Source organism: Coenobita brevimanus, chromosome 109 (assembly GCF_032717465.1).
Source record: "Coenobita brevimanus isolate Jiangsu-jjx chromosome 109, ASM3271746v2, whole genome shotgun sequence".
In the NCBI taxonomy this organism is placed as follows: Eukaryota; Metazoa; Arthropoda; class Malacostraca; order Decapoda; family Coenobitidae; genus Coenobita; species Coenobita brevimanus.
Genome location: NC_137062.1, coordinates 34,033,091 through 34,054,019, shown reverse-complemented (window position 1 = coordinate 34,054,019; position 20,929 = coordinate 34,033,091). Strand labels below are relative to the sequence as shown.

The 20,929-nt window shown below is 37.6% G+C and overlaps 1 protein-coding gene across 4 annotated transcripts in view; it reads left to right on the top strand.

The window, feature by feature from the left end:
- The window catches only part of LOC145417175 (uncharacterized), a 115,423-nt gene that overhangs the window by 27,266 nt on the left and 67,228 nt on the right, over positions 1–20,929 (top strand). The window contains exon 6 of one of the 4 annotated variants that reach the window (XM_080285954.1): positions 13,037–13,937. The exons of the other annotated variants lie outside the window; for them this stretch is intronic. Within the exon in view, the coding sequence (XP_080142080.1) occupies positions 13,037–13,354 (318 nt within the window). The 3' untranslated portion in view covers positions 13,355–13,937. Of the gene's footprint in view, positions 1–13,036; positions 13,938–20,929 lie in introns of those variants that run through there. 4 annotated transcript variants of the gene reach the window in all.

Genomic DNA, 20,929 nt, shown 5'->3' with positions numbered 1-20,929 from the left:
GAGGATTGTAGCATGTGACCATCATAATGATAGGCTTAGAGAATTTCACCATCATTATAGCAAAACTGGATTTAGCCTTTAGTTCATCCATCTAGCGATTTGTCTCATAACAAACCAACGTATAGTGAGGCCTGACCTTATTATACCATCAGTAAGATAATGCCTTTCATACTGTGGGTGTTGTTATTGCTTGGTGGTTTTATTGAGCTGAGTGGTGAGATATCTCTTGTGATGGAGTTAACCTTTTTGATACAGTGACATTGTTTGTTTTGTTGTTACTATCTCATGGCCATGAGTTGCTGTCTCTTTGTGATGTGCTTAACCTTTTTGATTCCCCCTCCCCCTATTGCCTGGCAGTGGGAAAGTATCTCTTATATATATATATATTTATGTGTCCAACTCTGGGCATAGGTTTCACAGCCTACTCCCAAGGCCCAGTAGTCCTCCTGCATACCATACACCTCTTCATGTCACCACTTTGGTGCTAACACCCACCGTTCATATTGAATACACTCTAGGGCTGTCTCATACAGGACTGGTGTATTGGTATTAGCGGGGGGTATTTTTACGACATGTTGGCAGGTCTTCTGGTAGATCAGTAAAGTCTGATTTATGAAATTCAAATCCTTAAACTGTTCCCTACCCCAGCGGGGATTTGAACCTGGGTCCGGTAGGACTGCAGGCCACCTCTCTACCGATTGAGCCACGATCTCCCCCTTAACCTTTTTGACTCGGACATTTTTAGCTTTATTGTTTGTACCATATATTCTGGTGGTTTTACTCAGTTTAGAAGAGAATTTTTAGATATGGGAGGGTTAGGGACAGCCCTCATTACTGTATTACCTCCACTCCCAGTACATTCGTAAATTTAGTACTGTAAAATGTCAGGTATTAGCAAGAATATGGTATAAAAAGCCTTCCATTGTATAAAGGGCTTAGTTGACTATTAACCTCTTTACCATGTGGGTTATTTATCTTTTAAACAGTAAATTCATATGGAGGTAAAGAAAGATGAAACAATCCTATACAGTACTGAGTTGGATGCAAGGGGGTGGGAAGGAGACAATGATTATACTGAACAGGGTGAGGCTTGGAAGAGAAGCCTGAAAATATTGACTTCATTATCTGAAATTTTACTTCATAACTTGAGTTTGTTCCCCATTCCTGAAATATTGTGTGTGTGTGTGTGTGTGTGAGATATACATTTATTTAAATATGTGCTTCTTTATGTTTAGTTGTATTCAAGAAGCTCTGATATTAAGTTATTACATAAATGAAACAATCCAGTGAAAGAAGAAGACTAATCATGAATTGGTTGGACAAATTACTTGGTTAATAATTATCAGTATATTAAAAAAAAAAAATAAAATAAAAAAAGAGGAATAGGAGGTATAGGGGAAGAAAAAGTAAGGGTTGGGGGGGAATAACTCCAAGAAACTTAGAATTGCGTGATGATGCTATGTGTGTCAGCCATTGTAGCTCAGAAATGTTAACCCCCTCTGTATATGTATAACAAGTATAATTATGGGACATGACATTAACAATAAAGTCACTGAGTTTACAGTTATACAGTACAGTAAAAGTCCTGTAATCTGAATGGCGGGTCCGAGGGTCTTTCGGACTACTGGCTTTTTCAGGCTATTGGGAGGAGCCTTTGAAAACATCAGAAATATGTACATGATCATTAAATAAACACTTAAAAATGATGTGGGTTTTTGTTTTACTCACTGGAAATGCATAGAAATGTAGATTAATAAATGCAGGTAGGTACATCCAAGGCCAAGGGCAAGTCCAGGATAAATCCTTAGATATAGCCCAGAAAATTTTGAAAATTTTGCCTTGAAAAATTCGAATTATTGGTGGTCAGATTGGAGGACTTTTACTGTACGTAACCAGCATGTTTTATGTGTTACTTGGATGAGATGAAGCACAAGACTAATGACCTCTTTTTTTTTTTTGTGATTAACCCTTTCATGGAACTTGATGCAGGTGTCATGGCAAATATTTTGAAGTCTCAGTTTTCAGTGAAGTGGATCCCATGTCAAATTCATATAGGTTGTGATAGAGGGAAAAGTTTCTGATAATTCCCATCATATTCCATCACTTTATAGTGGAACATAAGCAGCACAGAATGAAACAAACAGCAACTCCGTTTGGAGATCAGATGGTTAAAGGTTAAGGTCACAGGGCATGTTCAAGGTTAGGGCTTCTAAATCAGTGTTGATTTTAACAAAACTTGATGGAAGGAATGAGGGTCAGCCTGGGATGAAGCTTTTCGCATTTGAAAACACCAGGCCAAAGGTCAGGGTCACATGGGTAGGTCAGTTCAGACAATTTTTATACATTTTGGAGCAGACTTGGTGGAAGGGTTAAGGGTCAAGTAATTCAATTTTGAAAATAGCAGTTGAAGGTCACAGTCAGAGGCTCTGGCCAGAGATCTGTCATAGGACATGGGTGTTGCACTGTTTAGTCCATGTTTTTTAATAAATCACAGTTAAAACTGCATCCAAAAGTACTCTTGACCTTAATAGGCATTTGTATCCTAGGAGTACTGATATATGCTGGTTATAGCTGTGCATCCCTCAGTCTGTCTGTTGCTGTATGTCTGCCTAAATATCTGGTCATCTGTGTCTGTGGTCTTGTGTGTTCTTCCTGAAATTCCTCTATAGGGTTTGACTGGAAAATTTCCAGGAGGTGACTGTCCATACACAACAGTTAGAAGTAGGGGGGAGCTATTATATGTCTTGGTATCACAGTCCCATATCATTGTTACTACACACACCTCATGTCTCTGTGCCTTCATTGACACAGCCCATTGTGATGCACATGACCATATTAGTTGTATAGGTTTTTACAAATCAAGAGGAAATGTGTGTACCCAAATTCTTCTTTCTTCCTCGTACAAGTTCACCACTTATGCATTCTTTTCTAGTTGATGTTCCGTTTTCAGTTGCATTCCCTGTATTCAGGTCTTAGTTATTGCTACTCTAAGCAGCCTAGAGTTAGTCCACATTCCATTTTCATTAACTGTTGTCATATCCCTAAAACCTCTTTGAGTCACTGATTTGCAAACTGCCATCTACTGTGACACTCCTCTTTGATATCACCTCTCCTGCCTTCAGTTTTAAATCATGTTAACTCTAAATACAGTACCTCGACACTTGGAGGGAATGGCCTTGAACAGTTGGCCTCCATATTGCTGTGGCTCACACCACTCTCATTCATATATGGTATCTCTCCACTCTGTCTCATTTCCTCATTCTCGGTCTCCCTGTCCTCTCTCCCTCCACGTCTCCTTAATTTTTACTTTCTCTTAATCAGTCTCAATGCTTTTGGTATTGTTGTAGATAATTTGGTTTAATTGGTGCAAATAATACCGTAAGTACTTCATTAACTGGTTAGAAAGCAGCGAAAACAGTGTTAAACATTAATGGATAATGTTTGAGTTAATTTGAATGATGCCGTTTGAAGTACTCCATGTGCTACAGTATGTGGGAGTTCATGAGATGACTGAAATTGTGTAATGTCTCCTGACAGTGAAAGAGAAAATGACTGCCTGATTCAGAGTTGTGTAAAAGTTCTAATGAATATTATATGTACTATACTTGTCATGAACTTTCCATTATGTTTTTACTCTTTTGTACCTTCTGAAGACTTCGAAAGAGGATGATATAGATAGTAAATTTCTTTAGTAGGCAGTTCATATTAAGTTGCTGTTTTTGAGATTAATGGATTGGTAAAATACAGTTTTTTAGTACTATAAGCAGTCTATGAGGTTATTGTTTTTTGTAATTAATGGCTTGGTAAAGGGAACTTGTGGAGGTATTATTGAAAATAGATGAATGAGCATGCTGGGCGTCCCCTACAGGTGGGGCTGGGCAGACACACTCAGATGACTGACCAGAGAGGAGCCACAGCAGTAGTCAGCATGATGCACCCTCTCTCTGACTCCACATACATGTTGAAGGACACTCCTGCAACCCAAAGGTGTAGCCAATATGGGAAGAGGTTTCACATAAGGAGTACAACTAGTGGCAGAGGGGCGGCTTTTGGAAAGAACGTATCCTCCTCGGTTAAAGTACACCAGTGCCGTTACTGTACTTATACCACTAATTTTACCACTAACTTGATAAACCATATGAGGACTCACACAGGGGAAAAGCCCTTTCAGTGCCCCCACTGTCCTTACCGTGCTAATCAAAGAACTAACCTCACCATGCATATGCGGACTCACACTGGGGAAAAACCCTATGCCTGTTCTCATTGCCCTTACCGATCATCAAGGAAGGACGCTTTAAGGACCCATCTGTTAAAACATGCGGGTACAAATGAACCCGAGGACTCGTCCATGTCATAGCACATTTGGATAACTACGTTGCATATTCTGTGGTCCTAACTTATAAATAGAAATGAACTCGAGAATTCAACCATGTCGTAGCCCATTTTCATAACTACATTGAATATTCTATGGTCCTAACTTGAGTCAAAATGAAGTCGAGGATTCATCTGTCTGCATAGTTTGATAACTGCATTGCATAATTTTGTGGTTTCAGGTAATTGTGTACCAGAAATTAAATTTTTAATGTTTTTTTATTGTTTTGTGCAGTAGAATGTACAGTACCCAGTTAGTGATACGTGTAGGCCAATTTATTTAAGTTGACTGTAGTGTTGTCAGTATACAGTACATGAGATTTATCATTATCTATAAGGGGGGACGTTTTATATAGGACATGTGTGAAATGGTGTAACAACTATATTTCAGTAGTGTATCACCGGAATAAAGATGGCCTCTTGGACGGTATGTTTTTCTCATTTGATCTTATAATTATTTGAAATGTTTTTGGTCGTGTTGTACACTCTGATCCCCTGAACCTGGCTGATATCCTTTTCATTACATTCGCTATGCTACCATGCTGCTTTATTCAACTTGTGAAAGGCCTCTCGTATTTAAGGAGTAGATTATGAAGGCAATATCCAGCACGTCACGTCAGTCCTAAGCTGAATAAATTAATCAAGAAATGACAGGAATAAAATATAAAAAAGCTTCCCAGGTTCAGTGGGTTAATGAAAGGAAATAACTTATTTGTCTTTGGATATTTTAAGCCTGATAATTACAGTTTAGTGTAACACTGGTTAATTAGGTGTTTTTTGCTCCTATATTGTAACATTTTCTTGTGAGTACTAAAGCACATTATCAAAATACAGTGATCTTGAGATGCATCAATAACTATATATCAATAAGTATATATCTTGGGGTTGTTTTCTGAGTTGCTTTGGAGATTTCATAGCTCATCGTCCATGGCAATTTATTCTGCTTATTACACTTTCATATCTTGTATGTTATTGATACAAACGTAATGTTGAAAAGATACAAATAGCAGACAAGTGAATAAGGTGTAATATACAGAATAATGGTTGAGAAAGATGTTTTAAAATTTATCTGGCCTACAAGAAAATGACTTATGTTAGTTTATTTATTTGTATTTTGTTTTATTTATATTGGATCTTATGGAAGTTATTTGGGCATTCTGTTGCCTTTTATAGATCAGGGTTACAGTATTGGATTTGTGAAACATAAATGGCTGTTTTCTGAGTGGCTGTGGAGATCCTTACCCCTCTCCCCTAGTGGTTTAGTCTACATGCTACACTCTAGTATTCTCTTGTACTTTGTAAATGTTGACATAAAAATAAAATAACACACATCAGAATATAAGGGAGGAATTTGCAAAATAAATAATCAAGGAAGTGGGCTCTGATGCGTCCTGTGCCACCAAAAGTATGGCCTGTGTCCAGACAAGGTTTTATCATTATTTTTTTGTCAAATTTGGTGCTACTGAGGACGGGAAATCAGTGAAAGATTGTTACAGACGTCTGTGAAGGAAGGTAAAAGCACTGGAAACTTTGGAAGACTCCCTGAGTTTCATCCAGTGTCAAAAGAATGAAAGAAAAAAATTAAAGAATGCAGGATGATTATGAGTGATTGTAATGTTGTGGCTGTGGGTTCATCTGGATATGGACCCTGCTGTACTGCAGGCCGGAGTTGTTATTCTTCTGCAGTTGAAAATCGTCTTCTCAGGGGAAAGGGAGGGGGTTAATGGACATAGTGTAGAAGCAGCAAAGCCACATGGTTATATGGATGCCCCCATGGGAAGGTTTTCCTCTCTAGCACTACCGGTGCTAAAATGAGCATAAAATACACAAGAATTCAAGGGTAAATTGACAGTCTATCAAACTTCAGTAGGTGCCCCTTTTTGTGTTTCTGCAAATATCCAAACAAAAACAAGGTTTAATTCCAAGTGGCTTTGGGTGTAAATAGCTCTTCCTTAGCTATTTATTCTGCATCTTGAACCTCAGTATCCTCTTATATGCTGTTGGTGCAGGCAACATAGCCTGCAAGAGCATGGTTCAGTGTAACATGCAAAACAGATTTCTTAAGAGGTGTTGCAAATCCTCCAAATCCACATAGAATATGATCTTCAAGCACACAGCTATCTACTTCTGTTGTGATACCATTTTGATTACTGGACAGGCAGCATAGCCACTTAAAAGAAACAACAGTTAACGGTAAAGCTGCAGGAACACAATTATGCTACTGTGTTAATTTTCATTGTAGTATTTTTTGTTTATAAACTTGTGGATGCCTGGTGGTCTAGTGGGTTTGGCATTCTAACTGAATGTGGCCCTTGAGGGTTTGAGTTTGAGGACTGGTAGGATTTATAGCTTGCATAATGCCAGAAATGTTTGGAGTGAGTAACATGGCTCTGGGTCCCTATAGTCTTACATTAGTGATGATGAAGGACTGGATGATGGGTGGATAGTGAACATTTTGAAAAGGAATGACCATTTGTATTCACCTGCACAGTGATAGTGGTTGGGCACAGTTTAGGGTCACCCTTTTGTCAGATATTCCCTTGAATCCGATCACACAATTTTCATCCCCCCCCCCCCATTTCCCAATGATTTTACCCAGACAAGGAAACAGTTTGCAGAGAAGGGATAAGTGAAGGTTATAACATGGCTTGTAGTGAAGGGATTAGTGAAGGTTTTGACCTGTCCCTCTAGTTCAAGAGTCTGTCTTAAGTTGAATGAAACTATCGGGAGAATGGAAGGGGATACAAGCATTTGTTTATCAGCTTCCCCTCATGTTTCATTGCAGTTACAAGTGGTCATAAGTTTAGTCTATGATGCAGGCTGTGTTTTGAATGGGATTTTGTAACACATATTCCATAGTGGTTTACTTTTATACAGTAGTAAATTTTCAGTATCCTCTTGTAGGGAGAATTTGTAACACCTCCTCCGTAGTGGTTTATTTTGCACAGTACATTTCAATATATGAGGGAGGGGGGAGTGAGTTGGGAGAAGTGCATTCAAATGGTGGGTGACAGAGTGACTTGGAGGTGTTTTGTCTGCAGCCACCCTTTGCAGGATTAGGGCGTCGGGCTATAGATAGATAGATAGATAGATAGACATTTCAGTATCCTTTTGTATGTACTGTATTAAATGAAAACAGTGTAGATAACACATGAGAGAATGTTAACTCCTTGAATCTGGGGACGTCTTTCATGGCTTATTCTTGGTGTCCCCAGATGATTTCCATCAGCACAAGGGTGACCTTTGAACTGGAGGGGTTAGATGTAGCCTTCATGAATCACCTCACAACAAGGATGTTCTGCGAAATTGAATAAAACTGGAAGTAGCAAGAAAAGATAACATTACATCATACTGAGGGGGTTAAGATGTCTCATTGAATTGCTGTGAAAAAGGTGCTGTGAAGTCTCGTATATCAGATAATATTTGGTGTACAATGCCTGTGATCATGTTCTCACTGTAAGGAGAAAAGGCTTAATGTTTGGTGAAGACGTTGGCCAATCAAAACAGAATCATAATCAGGGTCGCATTCTAGGTCACATAGAAGGCTTCCTAGCACTATTTCCTGAGTGATTTATTCAGTACATTTCACCTCAGTATCCTCCTGTATGTTATTAATGCAAAGAATGGTGATAATTAAGTGATAAAAATTGCATACTTGGGAATGTTGAGGTGTAATGCGCAAAATTATTATTTGCTATAAGTAGACTTTTTTAGACTCCTGAGTTAGATAGCCTTGATTAACCTGTTTGTTATTATAGGGTCTTCTGTAAGTTAAACAATCCAGTGGTGGTTCCTGTGATAATACAGTAGAACGTACGTCAGTGGGAGTAAAAGGGTTAACAATCACATTTACTATATGTAATTTATGTGGTCTGTGTTACCATTATAATATCATAAACAGCATACGAGACAAGAGAGTACTGAAACAAAGTACTATATGCAGAATATATCACAAAAAAGAGCTTCTTGAAAACCTTGCAAGCTGATGACAGTACAGTACGAGGTCATTGCTCACCAAATATTTCAGAAACTTGCATTTGTGCAGTAGAACTTTAACCTGTACACAGCTCTAAATCAGCTTAGGAGGCTTGTAGCTCCTCTTACTTGGCAATTTAACTTGTTACACTTCAGTATTATCTTAGGCTACAGATGCAGTATTTTTAAATGTCAAATATGGCATAAATAACACAGGAATATTATCATGCCATTCTCAGTTTTACTGGTACACCCCTTTCACCTTGTGACACTGTTTGCATCACAAAAACGACTTCTTGAAGATGCACAGTACCATGAATCACATAATAAAAATGCCTATGAAACTTACATATGGATATGATTTGAGTCACTGAAATTACCCCTTTAAGTTCCATTTTGACCTGAACTGCATCACAGAACCTGAGAAAATAAATTTCAAAAGAAAAAAAAAATGTAGCTTATCCATCAGTCAGGATTCCATGAGCCAGGAGAGCTTTGTGTATGGAACAGTCCACCCAGAAATTTATGGCCGTGTGTGAAAGGGTTTAATAAAAGTAGTTGTATATATGGAACTTAGCTGTGACCAGTAGAATATTGTGTTATCAATTTTTTATAAACCATTGAAGGTGTTGGGAATGGTGGTTTTAGCAGTAGGGAAGTCAGTTTTGAATTTACTTTCCCCCCTTTCCCCCCAAATTACAGTAGTTCTGACATCAGTACCTTCTTAGTGCATGTGGTCCCTCTTCATTTGCAGCTGAACTATATGCATTTTTGGTTATCTGTATGTTAATAAGCCATCTCAAAATAGATGTACATTTGTTCAAATTGTCACCCTATCCTCCACCATCAGGCCACCCTCATTCTTATATCCTTCCATCCCCATCTCTGCATAGCATTTCACATACGCTCTACAATCTCTCATTTTCCTTACTTTCCACATGCCCAAAGTACTTTAAATGTACCCTTATCATTCTTAACCGAGATCAGACGCTGTTTATCAGTATAGTTCAGCATTATACCCTCTGCTCCATTTGGCATAGTCTGGTGGGATTCATGTGTTTTAATGAATGTGTCTTGAGAGCTTTGAAATTTAACACATAACCTAATTAGTCTGATGGTCTCTCTTAACCATCTGATTGTTTTGTCTAGATTTTGGAATATCTTTCGTAATGGAGGAGTGCTGTGAAGATTGTTTCTTTCCCCTTCACAATAGAAGGCTTCCTCAAAGTTAAAATTGAAAATAGCAAGAATAAAGTGCTAAAGATGTCAGTAGTGAAGGAGTCTAGACCAAAGTTGAAAATTGTGGTGCTTCTTACAGTTTCTTAAAATATTGGGGTCAGTTTTCTCTATGGCAAGCTATGTTGAACCTCTCCCTTGGCCATTTAATTTGCATATTGCACCTTAATACTCACTTCTATGGAATTTATATACTGTACTTTGCTGTATCAATATTGTTTGCATCTGTAACATTCAAGGGTGTATTGAGGTGCTATGTGTATAATAAATTTCTGAGTAAGAGGTGCTTAGAAATCCCCCAAGGCAGATGGAACATGAATTGGGTGGTTCTTATAGTTGGCCCTCCCATCTTTTATGTTGCAGGGATGACTTAGTATTCTGGTTTGACGAGTGCTGACGTTAATTTTGTGTTTGCTTCGTGAAATTACAAACAAACCATGCAATTAGTGAATGGAAAAAAAAAGCATGCATTTTGAAACAAATGAAGGGTTAGGTAAAGTAAACTATGGTTCAGAGCGGACAGTAGTTATGGTGACTGAACTGCTCCTGCTACAGAAGAGAATGGAATGTACAATGTTTAAGGACCACCCTGTGTTTATTGCCTCTGGTGCTGGGTACACTGACGAGTATAATGTGATGCTGTTAAAGCCAAGTAATATTGGTTCCTTTTACTCGTATTAGGCATTATGGTTCACTTTAGTAATATTGTAGATGTGGTATTCATCATCCCAATGGTAATTTAACCCTTTGCCTGTGAACTACCAGATTAGCAGTTTTTCATCAGACATCAAGACGACTTTGCCATGCCAAGGAAACACGTAAAACACCAAAATTGTTGAAGACTATCGCCATTAACTTTTGGTCGAGAATAAAGAACACGCTTATACTCCACCTTATGAAAAATTATTCGTAGCCCCTGAAAAAGTAGTGCAGTTAGTTGGTTAATGATGTAACTAGTTCCATTTTTGTACTGTACTTAATTTTGAGCTGAGGGTTGTAGTACAAGTGGCTTTGGAGATTTTGTAGCTCCTCTTCCTTAGCAGTTTATATTACACATTACACCTGAGATATCCTGTTGTATGTTACTGATAGAAACTATATAACATACCAGGATGTAAGGTATAATTTTGTAAATGAATTGCTTAGGATGAGTACTATGAAGCTTCATGTGTCCAGTGCAATCTAGCTCTGAGGGTTCCATGTTTCTCTAAGGGAGGAAGTCGATGATTTGGGAAGGTGCATCTCAAAAGGAATGAATTGTTCTCTCACTTTTTACAAGTAGCGTAGCTGTAGAAATAAGGCACCCTAAAAACTTCTTGGAAAAACTGTCTTCAATAGTTCTCTCACAAATATTTCTATATTTGTAGTGTGGGCACAAAATTTGATAGGTACCTAACTTCTGTAGTAATTTTAGATTACTAGAAGTTTGTAAGTGGTAGTGTAGTGGGTGTAAGAGAGTTATTTAAGTGGGTATGAAGTATTTTGCTAGTGGAGTAAGACGAGCGTACCCTACAGATGTTGCTGAACAACCAGCAGAAGACCAGATGGAGTCAGAGTGAAGGGGTGAGGGGACCCATTAAAGGGGTATCAACCACAAGCAAGATGCATCACTGCCCTTACTGCGCATACACAACCAACAAGACCACCAACCTTAATAATCATGTCCGCGTTCATACAGGGGAAAAGCCCTTTACCTGTCCCCACTGTCCTTATCGGGCAACTCAGGAAACCACCTTGAAATTCCATATACGGACTCACACTGGGGAGAAACCGTATGCATGTAAATTTTGCCCATACCGATCCATCAAAATTAGTACCTTACGCAGACACATGCAAACACACCAGATGCCTGGCTAGGTATAATAGTGTACAGTATTCACTCATTTTTATTTTACTTTACACAGTATTAAATATGAACATGTCATTGTAATAATATTGTTCTGTTTTCACTTCATGGATACCTTGTACAGTAATTTCACACACACACATACAGTATACACACACACACACACACACACACACACACACACACACACACACACACACACGAGAGAGAGAGAGAGACTCTAACTTTTGTCATCATAATGCAATCCAGCACACAGTGCCTACAAATGTTGATGTGTATAATACAGAAAACACACACACACACACACACACACACACACACACACACACACACACACCATATCCCCATGAGTATTACCCATATCAATCAATCAAAATCAATACCTCACACAGACTTATGCAAACACACCAGATGCCTAGCTGATTTAAACAGAATGTACAGTTGCCATGTTTTTTCATTTTTTCATATAAACACAGATCACTTTAGTTGCTCTATTTTCGTTGGATGGAACTGGGCCATTCCCACAATTTGAATACGAAGTCCCAATTCAGACACATCAGCTACGTGGGTTTATTAAAGTAGAATGTGAAGTAGTTTTCCATTTTTTTCTCTTTAAATATAACAAACACATCACTGTTGTTATTTTGTTTTCACCTGATGGAACTGAGCCACACCAACAACTTAATACTGAGTCACATTAGCATAGTTATGAAGTAGGATTTTTTAATCTCTTTGACTGGGCAAATCAACCCTCCGGTCTGACTGCACTTGGCCATAACTGAGGTGAAAGGTTTAAGGGATATATGTCAGTTTGAAAGAAACTAGCCATGGTGATGCATTGATTTTATTTTATTTTTAAATTGTTTGCAAATAAATCAAGAAGCAGAATTTAGTTGTATAATTTACTGTTAGTGATACTATCACTTAAGCTGTACCAGTTACCTTATCTTTATTGAATATTGTAGAATTGTTCTTGTTCCTCATTATATAGGGTGTCCCAGTAAATGGAACTTAAGGTAATTTTGGGGCTAATTTTGAGTGGTAAATGCTTCATAAACTTGGGTCTGAATCTTGGATGTTACAGAGCTACAGTTACGGATGACTATGCGGGTGAAGTGGTTTCCTTCATAATTCACTCAGAAGGTCATCAGTATCTTGGTAAAGGCTGACTTTTGGACCCATATTAATATGGCATTTTTTAAACTCAAAAGTAGTCCTGTAGATCCTCACACATTTCCTATGGTACTGTGTGTTTTGTATTTTTTTATGGTATATTTGCATCTTGTTACATGTACTGTAGTTGCATAGGTGTGTCACTGATATGGGTACTGTACACAGTTTTTAATTGTACCGGGTACTGTACATACAGTATTTCTTGCTACAACACTTCATTTTCATGAACAAATTTCATTTTGCCATTCATTATGAATCTTTTAGTTATTGAGCCCTTCCTAATTATTGCTGAAAATTAGTGAACATTTTTACAGCTCTTTGATGAAAGTACTTGTTTCTTTAGATTGAGGTCAGAGGAATGAAATACTGTATTTTAGTGTATTTTGTTTGTTGGCTGTACATAGTGGCCGTAAATAAGCTAGGTATCCTCTACAGATGTTGGTGGACAGGGATGAACCTGGGAGGCCCATGGGACACCAGAAACTTGTGACTGCCTCAGGCAAGATACACCAATGCCCTTATTGTTCTTACACCTCCAGGAAAACCACAAACTTAAAAAATCATATTCGTATTCACACGGGAGAGAAGCCATTCTCCTGTCCTCATTGCCCTTACCGAGCAACACAGATTAATCACATGGATTCTCACATCCGTACCCATACAGGGGAGAAGCCCCATGCATGTAACTTTTGTCCATACCGAGCAATAAAGATATCTACATTGAAGAAACATATGCAGACTCACTTCATTTAAATTAGTGGTAGATGCCATTGCTAGTTGCATCATCTCAATTTTCTAATGCTCTATACACTTATTTACCATTAAATTGATGCAGTTCACTCTTTTGCCATTACTGATGCACTTGGGTAGTTTAATGAGGCTAACACCAGATGATTTTCTTTAATAGTAGGGAATCTTAGCAGTCAGAAGGTTACACTCTCTCTGTAAGACTACATTCTATTTCGATCACCCCTTCTTGCTGCTAAACCTTGCTTTAGGTGTGGTAAAATCAGCTAGTTTTAGCCTGAAGAGATTGCCCAAGTGCATCCATAGCTAAAAAAGAGAATGTTGTTGGTGATATGTCCGTGTGTTTGTCAGTTTGAAGTGAAAGGGGAAGCTTGAGACAGTGTAAATCATTTTAAAGTGAGAGATGGCTTTCATGAACCAGTTTATTTCATGTACAGTGTGTATATGTAAGTATGTATCAGTTTTCAGTCACCTAAAATTACTACAGCAACTAGCATTGGTTCAGGAACACGGAATGATTCACAAAATGATATTTATATTCATTGTGTACTTTTGTAGGTTATATTATTGTATAGATCTGTAAATATGTAGCTAGATAACAAATTTTTAGGAACATATTACTTTGTAAATGTACAAACTATGAATATTGTATTTGTAAATACATAAAAAAAAGAAAATATGGATTCTTCTGTTATTCCATTTGATTTAGTAAACTTCTGAAGAACAAGAGGATAAGAATCTTGCTGTTTCTTAATCTCTTCAGTCTGATGACATATTAATTCAACCTGTCAGTGTAAAGCTAGACACTAATTTGTGGGGGAGGGGGATGTGGCTATGAACAAATTGCCTCCATGTTATCCTGTCTTCTGCCATCAGGCTGCCCTTCATCACAACTAACACCCCTGTCATTCATATAGCTACAGTACCTCTCCAGCTCATCTTCATTCTTCTTCCCCTTCTCCCTCCCTCCCATCTCACTCTTATGCAGTAGACCCTTCTAGTCAGTCTCATTCCCTGTTCTTTGCACATGGCTGAGCTGTTTATACTTCCTTGTATATTTTTTCAACTGTTTATTGTTATTTTTATTATCATTTTATATATATATATTTTTTTCGTACTGCATGGGTTAGATGTAGTCATCATTTTGTCCAATACAAGCAACCCTTCCCAAGTTCAGTACAGTTTCGCCAACAACAACAATAAAACAAATATGTCATTGGATTGAAGGGATTACATTGAGTTGTGAAGGGTGTCATGAGAACCAAGGAAAGGATTGTGTGTGTGTGTGTGTGTGTGTGTGTGTGTTTTAGTTAACATCAGCCCTTTTTTATATATATTAAGATTTACTGCATGACTTCACAGATGCTTAAAATATTGTACAGTAATGATAAACCTCCTGTACATATAATATTTACAGTATATAAATAGTACATACACTAGTACCTCATTTAAGTTTACTGATCACAAATACATTGCAGTGTGGTTTATAAGGCAACAAGTCTGTAGGGTCTGGATCGTTGTTAACATTCAGGCATCTCAGGAACAATTATAGTACCTAGAGTAGTTTACTTTTGGAAGAGAGCTTTTGCTCTGGTAAAATATTTCAGTATTTGACAGATTCAATTTAGCAGTAACTCTTGAAATTAACCCCATCAGTCTGAGACATCCTTTTTTAGTTTTTTCGTACCATAACCAGATGAATTTATTGATTGTAGGAAAGAAAAAACTTCATAATAAGAGACTGGTTCATGCTGTATCTAACCCCTCCAGTTCAAAAAGGTTGTCTTAAGTTGACATAATCATCAGGAGAGTGCAGGAGTAAAATGAATAAGACAATCTCATTTTTCTTCCTCTCCTTTCATTTTAAGTACTTCCTCGGGGCCTGATTAGACATGTGTACAGCAGAGAAAAAGGCTTTGTCTTAATACTGTAGTGCCGAGCATTAGATACTTTTTTTTTATGTACTTTTTTTTTTCTCTCTCTCTCTCTTTCCTCTCCACAAGCGAATACAGGAGTGTGAAACAGTGATAGGTAAACATCTTGGTAATGAGTTGAGGGCAGTACACAAGGCAAATTGCAATCCACTGGGTTCACTTTTCAGAAGAACCTGAGGCTACAACTACTACTGATAGTAAAAGAGGAACTACTACTGATACTGCAATAAAAGAGGAGCTACTACTGATAATAATTGAGGATATTGAGATGTAGTGTACAAAATAAATTGTTCATGAGGAGGTGCCATGAAATCTCCAAAACCACGTAGAATATGACCCAGTAACGCCAGACACCTTACAAGCACTGGCACTGTTGACAGTGCAGTCGTAGAATAATTGCTCACAGTAGATTTGATTATTTTTAAAAACGTCACTACAATGGCTGCTTTTTATTGCAGCTTCTCTCTCTCTCTCTCTCTCTCTCTCTCTCTTAATTTCACTTAGTACTGTCTCCTTATTTATATTATTTCTTTTATTTTTATGTCTTATGTTGTTTTCTTTATATGATTTAGTGCCATATGGCCTTTGTTACCTGATACTTAGAGTTTATTGATCAGTTCATCACAATGCTTCATGGAATTACTAATGAGCCACGAAACCATTGGATGTAAAAATGAGTCTTTATGATAAGGGTTATGAGAGATACACTGTTATATAGGGGAGACGCTGGTAATACTGTCTCACCCTTCCCAGCAATAGAGGAGAAATGGGACTCGTAATATGTGAACCGCTATGTTGAAAGTGAAATTAACAGTTACTTTTACCCAGAGAGGAGAAATGGGACTTGTAATATTTGAAGTGCCCTGTTGAAAGTGAAGTTGATGTTACTTTTAACACCATCAGTCCTCTGAAGTATTTTATGTGAATGCACTTGCTACTTTCAGATGACTTTATTTGGTTTAGGAGAGACTTCAAACGAGCAGTTAGATCCAGGTCTCACTGAACCCTTGACCACGCAAGGTCATCCTTAAGATACATAAAATGAAAATGGTCTTCAAATAGCAAGAATTAATAGATAATAATTGAAAGGGCTAAGCAGATAGAGAAATAAAGCTGTGTTAAGGAATCAGTAATTTAGACAAGTGGTTAAAGCTGTAGTTTTCTCTTTTGCCACATGGAAAACTAATTACTCAGAAATACAAGTAATAGAAAATAGGATGACAATCCATTGGTTTGAAATACCATATTCAGTATACTGTACTGTATGTATCAGTGAATCATGACTACTGGTGTGTTCATAAAACAATGTAATACAGTAAACTCAGTTATCCATCGTCACAATAGCCGGCCCAGCACAATATCTGGTGCCGAAACAGGAAGTAACTGGCGGTTCTATGCAATATTTGGCATTGAGGTGTATCAACCAGCTCGAAAACAGTAGCCAACCTCCTCTGTATTACTGTACTTTGTCATTACTTTATTGTACTTTATGCTCAGTTTTCATCTTTTACTCATGAGAAAGTTTTTAGGGTAGAGGGTCAAGACAGATAGTAATGTAATATCCGACTCAGTGCTGAATATATAGCTGATGGAGGGTACCATGCAGTATCCAGCCTTTCACATTATTTGGTGTAGGGTTTGGTTAAATTATGCCGGATAATTGAGAGTTATCATTACACTGATGCCATTTGTTGACATATCTTCGTGTCAGTTAAGTCTTAGAAAAATTTTAGCTATTGTTTTGGTAATGATCACAGGTGCTGTATTACTATTTATAAAAGTCTTCTTGTTTAAAAATCCATTGACTTTAATTTTGACCACTGAACATTGACATTTTTTATAGCACTTCTTTGAGTTTTATGGGCTTGAATGATGAGTGCATAAGTGTTTGGTTCACCTCACAGGGTTTTTTGATAACATTTCTACTTTTTGTCACTGATATTGCTTGTGGGTTGGAGGCTCGTATTCTAAGTGGTTGTTGGAGGTAACGTAACCTCTTTTGTGGTGATCTGTCTGTATATTACACCATTTTCATGTGTTATTGATGCAATGTTAGTAAAGATGTATCTGCAAGAGAATGGCAGGGTGTAATATACTAAATAAATTGTTAAGGAAGTTGTGCTCTGAGGCCTCCTGCACCACCTAGTGTACATCATAGAGACCTTTCTGTTAGCTGACAAGATAAACAGGGAGGGAAGAACCATTGTTATGTACATCTCAGTACCTACTTACTTCATCCATTTGTAACCTTCATCAATTCTTTTTTCCTTCCTCAGCTTCAGTACCCACTTCCTTCATCCATTTGTATCCTTCATCAGTTCTTTTTTCCTTCTTCAACTTCCATATTCCACTTTGTTCGTATACACTTGTCGTAATAGTCTTCATAATTTTACAATGTTAGACTTTTGAGCTTTTACCAAGGCATGTACTTTTTATGTCAAAAGTTAGCATGTGTGCTTACCGTATCTTTTCAATGTTCATATGAAAATATCTTAACAGTAATATTGGAAGTCAGTTTGTATTTTTAACTCATCCTTTTAATCATCATCTGAAAATATCTCTACAGTACACTAACTAGATTCAGCCCCTGGCCAGGATGTCAGTTTTGCATTTGCTGCAGTAGACTGCATTTGTCAGTGTAACCTGGTATGTGTTGCAATTAGTAGATTCAGGGTCAGTTATATTACCATACATTACTGGCAGTTCTCATAAGTGAGGGATATGTTTTAAGATATTTCAACTTCTTACACATAACTGCTGTTGTAGATGGAGGGAAATAGGCAATTCAGCTTCATAGTAATTGTGAAACTTTAGTTAAACAGTTTTTCCCGTACCATAATGGAGTTTTATCCATGAAAAATATTGTCAAGTGGCTGACTTAAAATGACAGCTTAGAGTAACTTGTTTTATGAATAGCTGAGTAATCCAGTCAGTTACAGCATTAGTAAATAAATGTGTGTCACAAACATGCTCAGGTCATTCTTTATGCTCAGGTATTGAGTGGTAGTTCATTCACTGTTGAAATGTAGGGGGTGGGAAATTACTGTGAACTTTATTATTGGAGGGTCATGGAAGCAGGTACTTCACTGTGGCAGTTACTGTGAGCTTTATCGGAGGGATATAGGAGCTTGTACTGTACTGCGGCAATTACTTTGAGTATTGGATGTGGGAATACTGTACTGCAGCAATTACTGTGAGCTTTATTGGAGGGACATGGGAGATTGTGTTGTACTGTGACATTACTGTAAACTTTATAGGAGGGATATGGGAAAGTACTATACTGTGACAGTTACTGTGAGCTCTGTTAGGACTGGGAACCTGTACTGTACTGTGATAATTACTGTGAGATGTTGTGAAGGGACATGGGAAAGTTAACTGTACTGTGGCAATTACTGTGAGGTGTACAGTGACAGGTACTGTTAACTATATAGGAGGGCCTTGGGAGTTTGAAATGTACTGTGACAGTTATTAACTTTATCGGAGGAAAATGGGGACTTGCACCGTACCTTGAGCATTACTTTGACATTTACTGTGATCTTGTTTTAGAGGGACATGGAAGCTCGTGTTGTACTGTGTTACTGTGAAATATATTACAGGGACTGATAAATAGGTATATTTGTTTTAAAGTCAGTGCAGCGTTATTTGTAACTGAGTTGATGAATGTAGAAGACGGTGAATGACAAACCTGTACATTTATTTTTTAAGTTTGAGGAGAATGAACAGAATGACATAGAGGTGATTCATTTGTGGCTTCCTGTGCTGGGATTGATTAAGGCATCTGGTTATAGATAAGTACGGTAGTTACTTAGACCTAGTGCATTAACCCCTTAAGTCCGTTCTTTATTTTTTGATTCATGATCGTCATCATCATCCGTACCTCCTTTCCCACCCTGGGACAGATTTTTATTTATGTATTTATTTATTTGTTTGCAATTTTATTTAGCTTTTGTGAAATCTCATGGTGAAGTGGTAAACAGAGGCTTTGTCTGAGTTCATCAGTTCTGTTAGTTTTTTCTAAGGCTGAACAGAAAATTGTTTTGAGGTAAGAATATAAAATGCGCTGCACATCATCAAAGTGGTTAGGAAGTTGCACACCAGAACGAAAGTTGGCCTCGTAAGAAAAAGAAATAAGTATAAACAAGTAAAACACTAAGTAAATAAATTATGATCTGAGTAAAGGTGGCAGTCTACTTACTAGGCCATGTTCTTGCTTATCTCGGGCACTTATTATGTTACTCCATCAGTTTGAATAATTTCTCTTTATTTTATGATTGATAGCATTAAAGGAATTCAGCTTAGGGAATATTTAGAGGTGTCAGTCAGGCAGTAGGGAGAATTATTGCGTCATGATGGGACACTGTTAAGTGCTGTGGACAATCATTAATCTCTTTACTAAAATTGTACATTTGAAACATATGGTTGTGTTGTTCCAATCCATGTGGAGTAATTAATGCTCAGTCACAGCCAGCCAGAATGTAAATATCACAACTAACTGTAACAGGGAGGTGAATATTTGAATCGTACACTTGTTGCACACAGCTTTTGAATTGCCCAGTTTACGGTGTTGCTTCAGACAAACCGTGGAACAGCTTGGAAATGAGAGTTTCAGCAAGTATGGCCGGTTTTGCCCATAATGCAGACAAAAGTACATGAACAGATGCGTTGGTGAAGCTGAAAGTGCTAAGTGCGACATGGTGGAGTAATAACGATATCTTTTTATTCATGCCATCTTCAGTTGACTTTATTTTATCATTATTATTATTATTATTTTTTTATTTTTTTTTATTTTTTAATGGGAAGGTTGGATAAAGCCTTCATTAATCCCCAAAGTTAGTGTTTGTTTGTGGTTCTTTCAGATTATTTTACTTAGCTGAGAGAGTGAAATCAACTTGTGAAGAGGGTAATGAAGTCTCCATCACTATGAGTAGTTCCCACCCCCCCCACCAAAAAAGGGGGGGTGGGGGGGTTATAGCATAATTTGTTTCCATAAAAGAAATTGCAACATTTAAACTCTGAATTATAAATGAGGGATATGTGAGTTGGAGAGAGAGCAGCTTGTTGGCAGAGGACAGGGTGACATGGAGGCAGTTTGTTTGTGGCCACTCCTGGGATTACAGTGTCTGGCTGTAGATAAATAGATAGTACAATAAGCTCCATATATTCATGATGGAACTATGCAGTAAGTGGAGGAAGATGCTGCAGATATGGGTGTTAATCTTTACAGTTTTTTAAATACAACTTTGGGGGACTTCTTGTATTGATTTGGAGTAGAAACAGTATATATTTATTATATTCAGTGAGAGAGAGAGAGAGAGGGAGAGGGGGAACCTTCTGAAGATTAATAGAATTGTCTGGCAGAAGCAAGCATATAATAAGCACGCCATCATTGTACTGAAACGTTGAACCCCTTTAGTCTGATGACTTTTCATTTATACAAGCTAATGTCAAATGATGTAACATAACTTTGGGAGGAGGTCTTAATTTTTTGGGGGGGTATTTGAAGGCAATATCTAACCTTTTGGGTTTGAAAAAGCTGAATAAAATCATCAGGGTAGCAGAAACAAAACTTTAAAAATACTGGGAAGGACAAAGACACAAGTAAATATAGTTTGGTATGTCATGAGCAGTCCATGGGTCGTAATTTCTC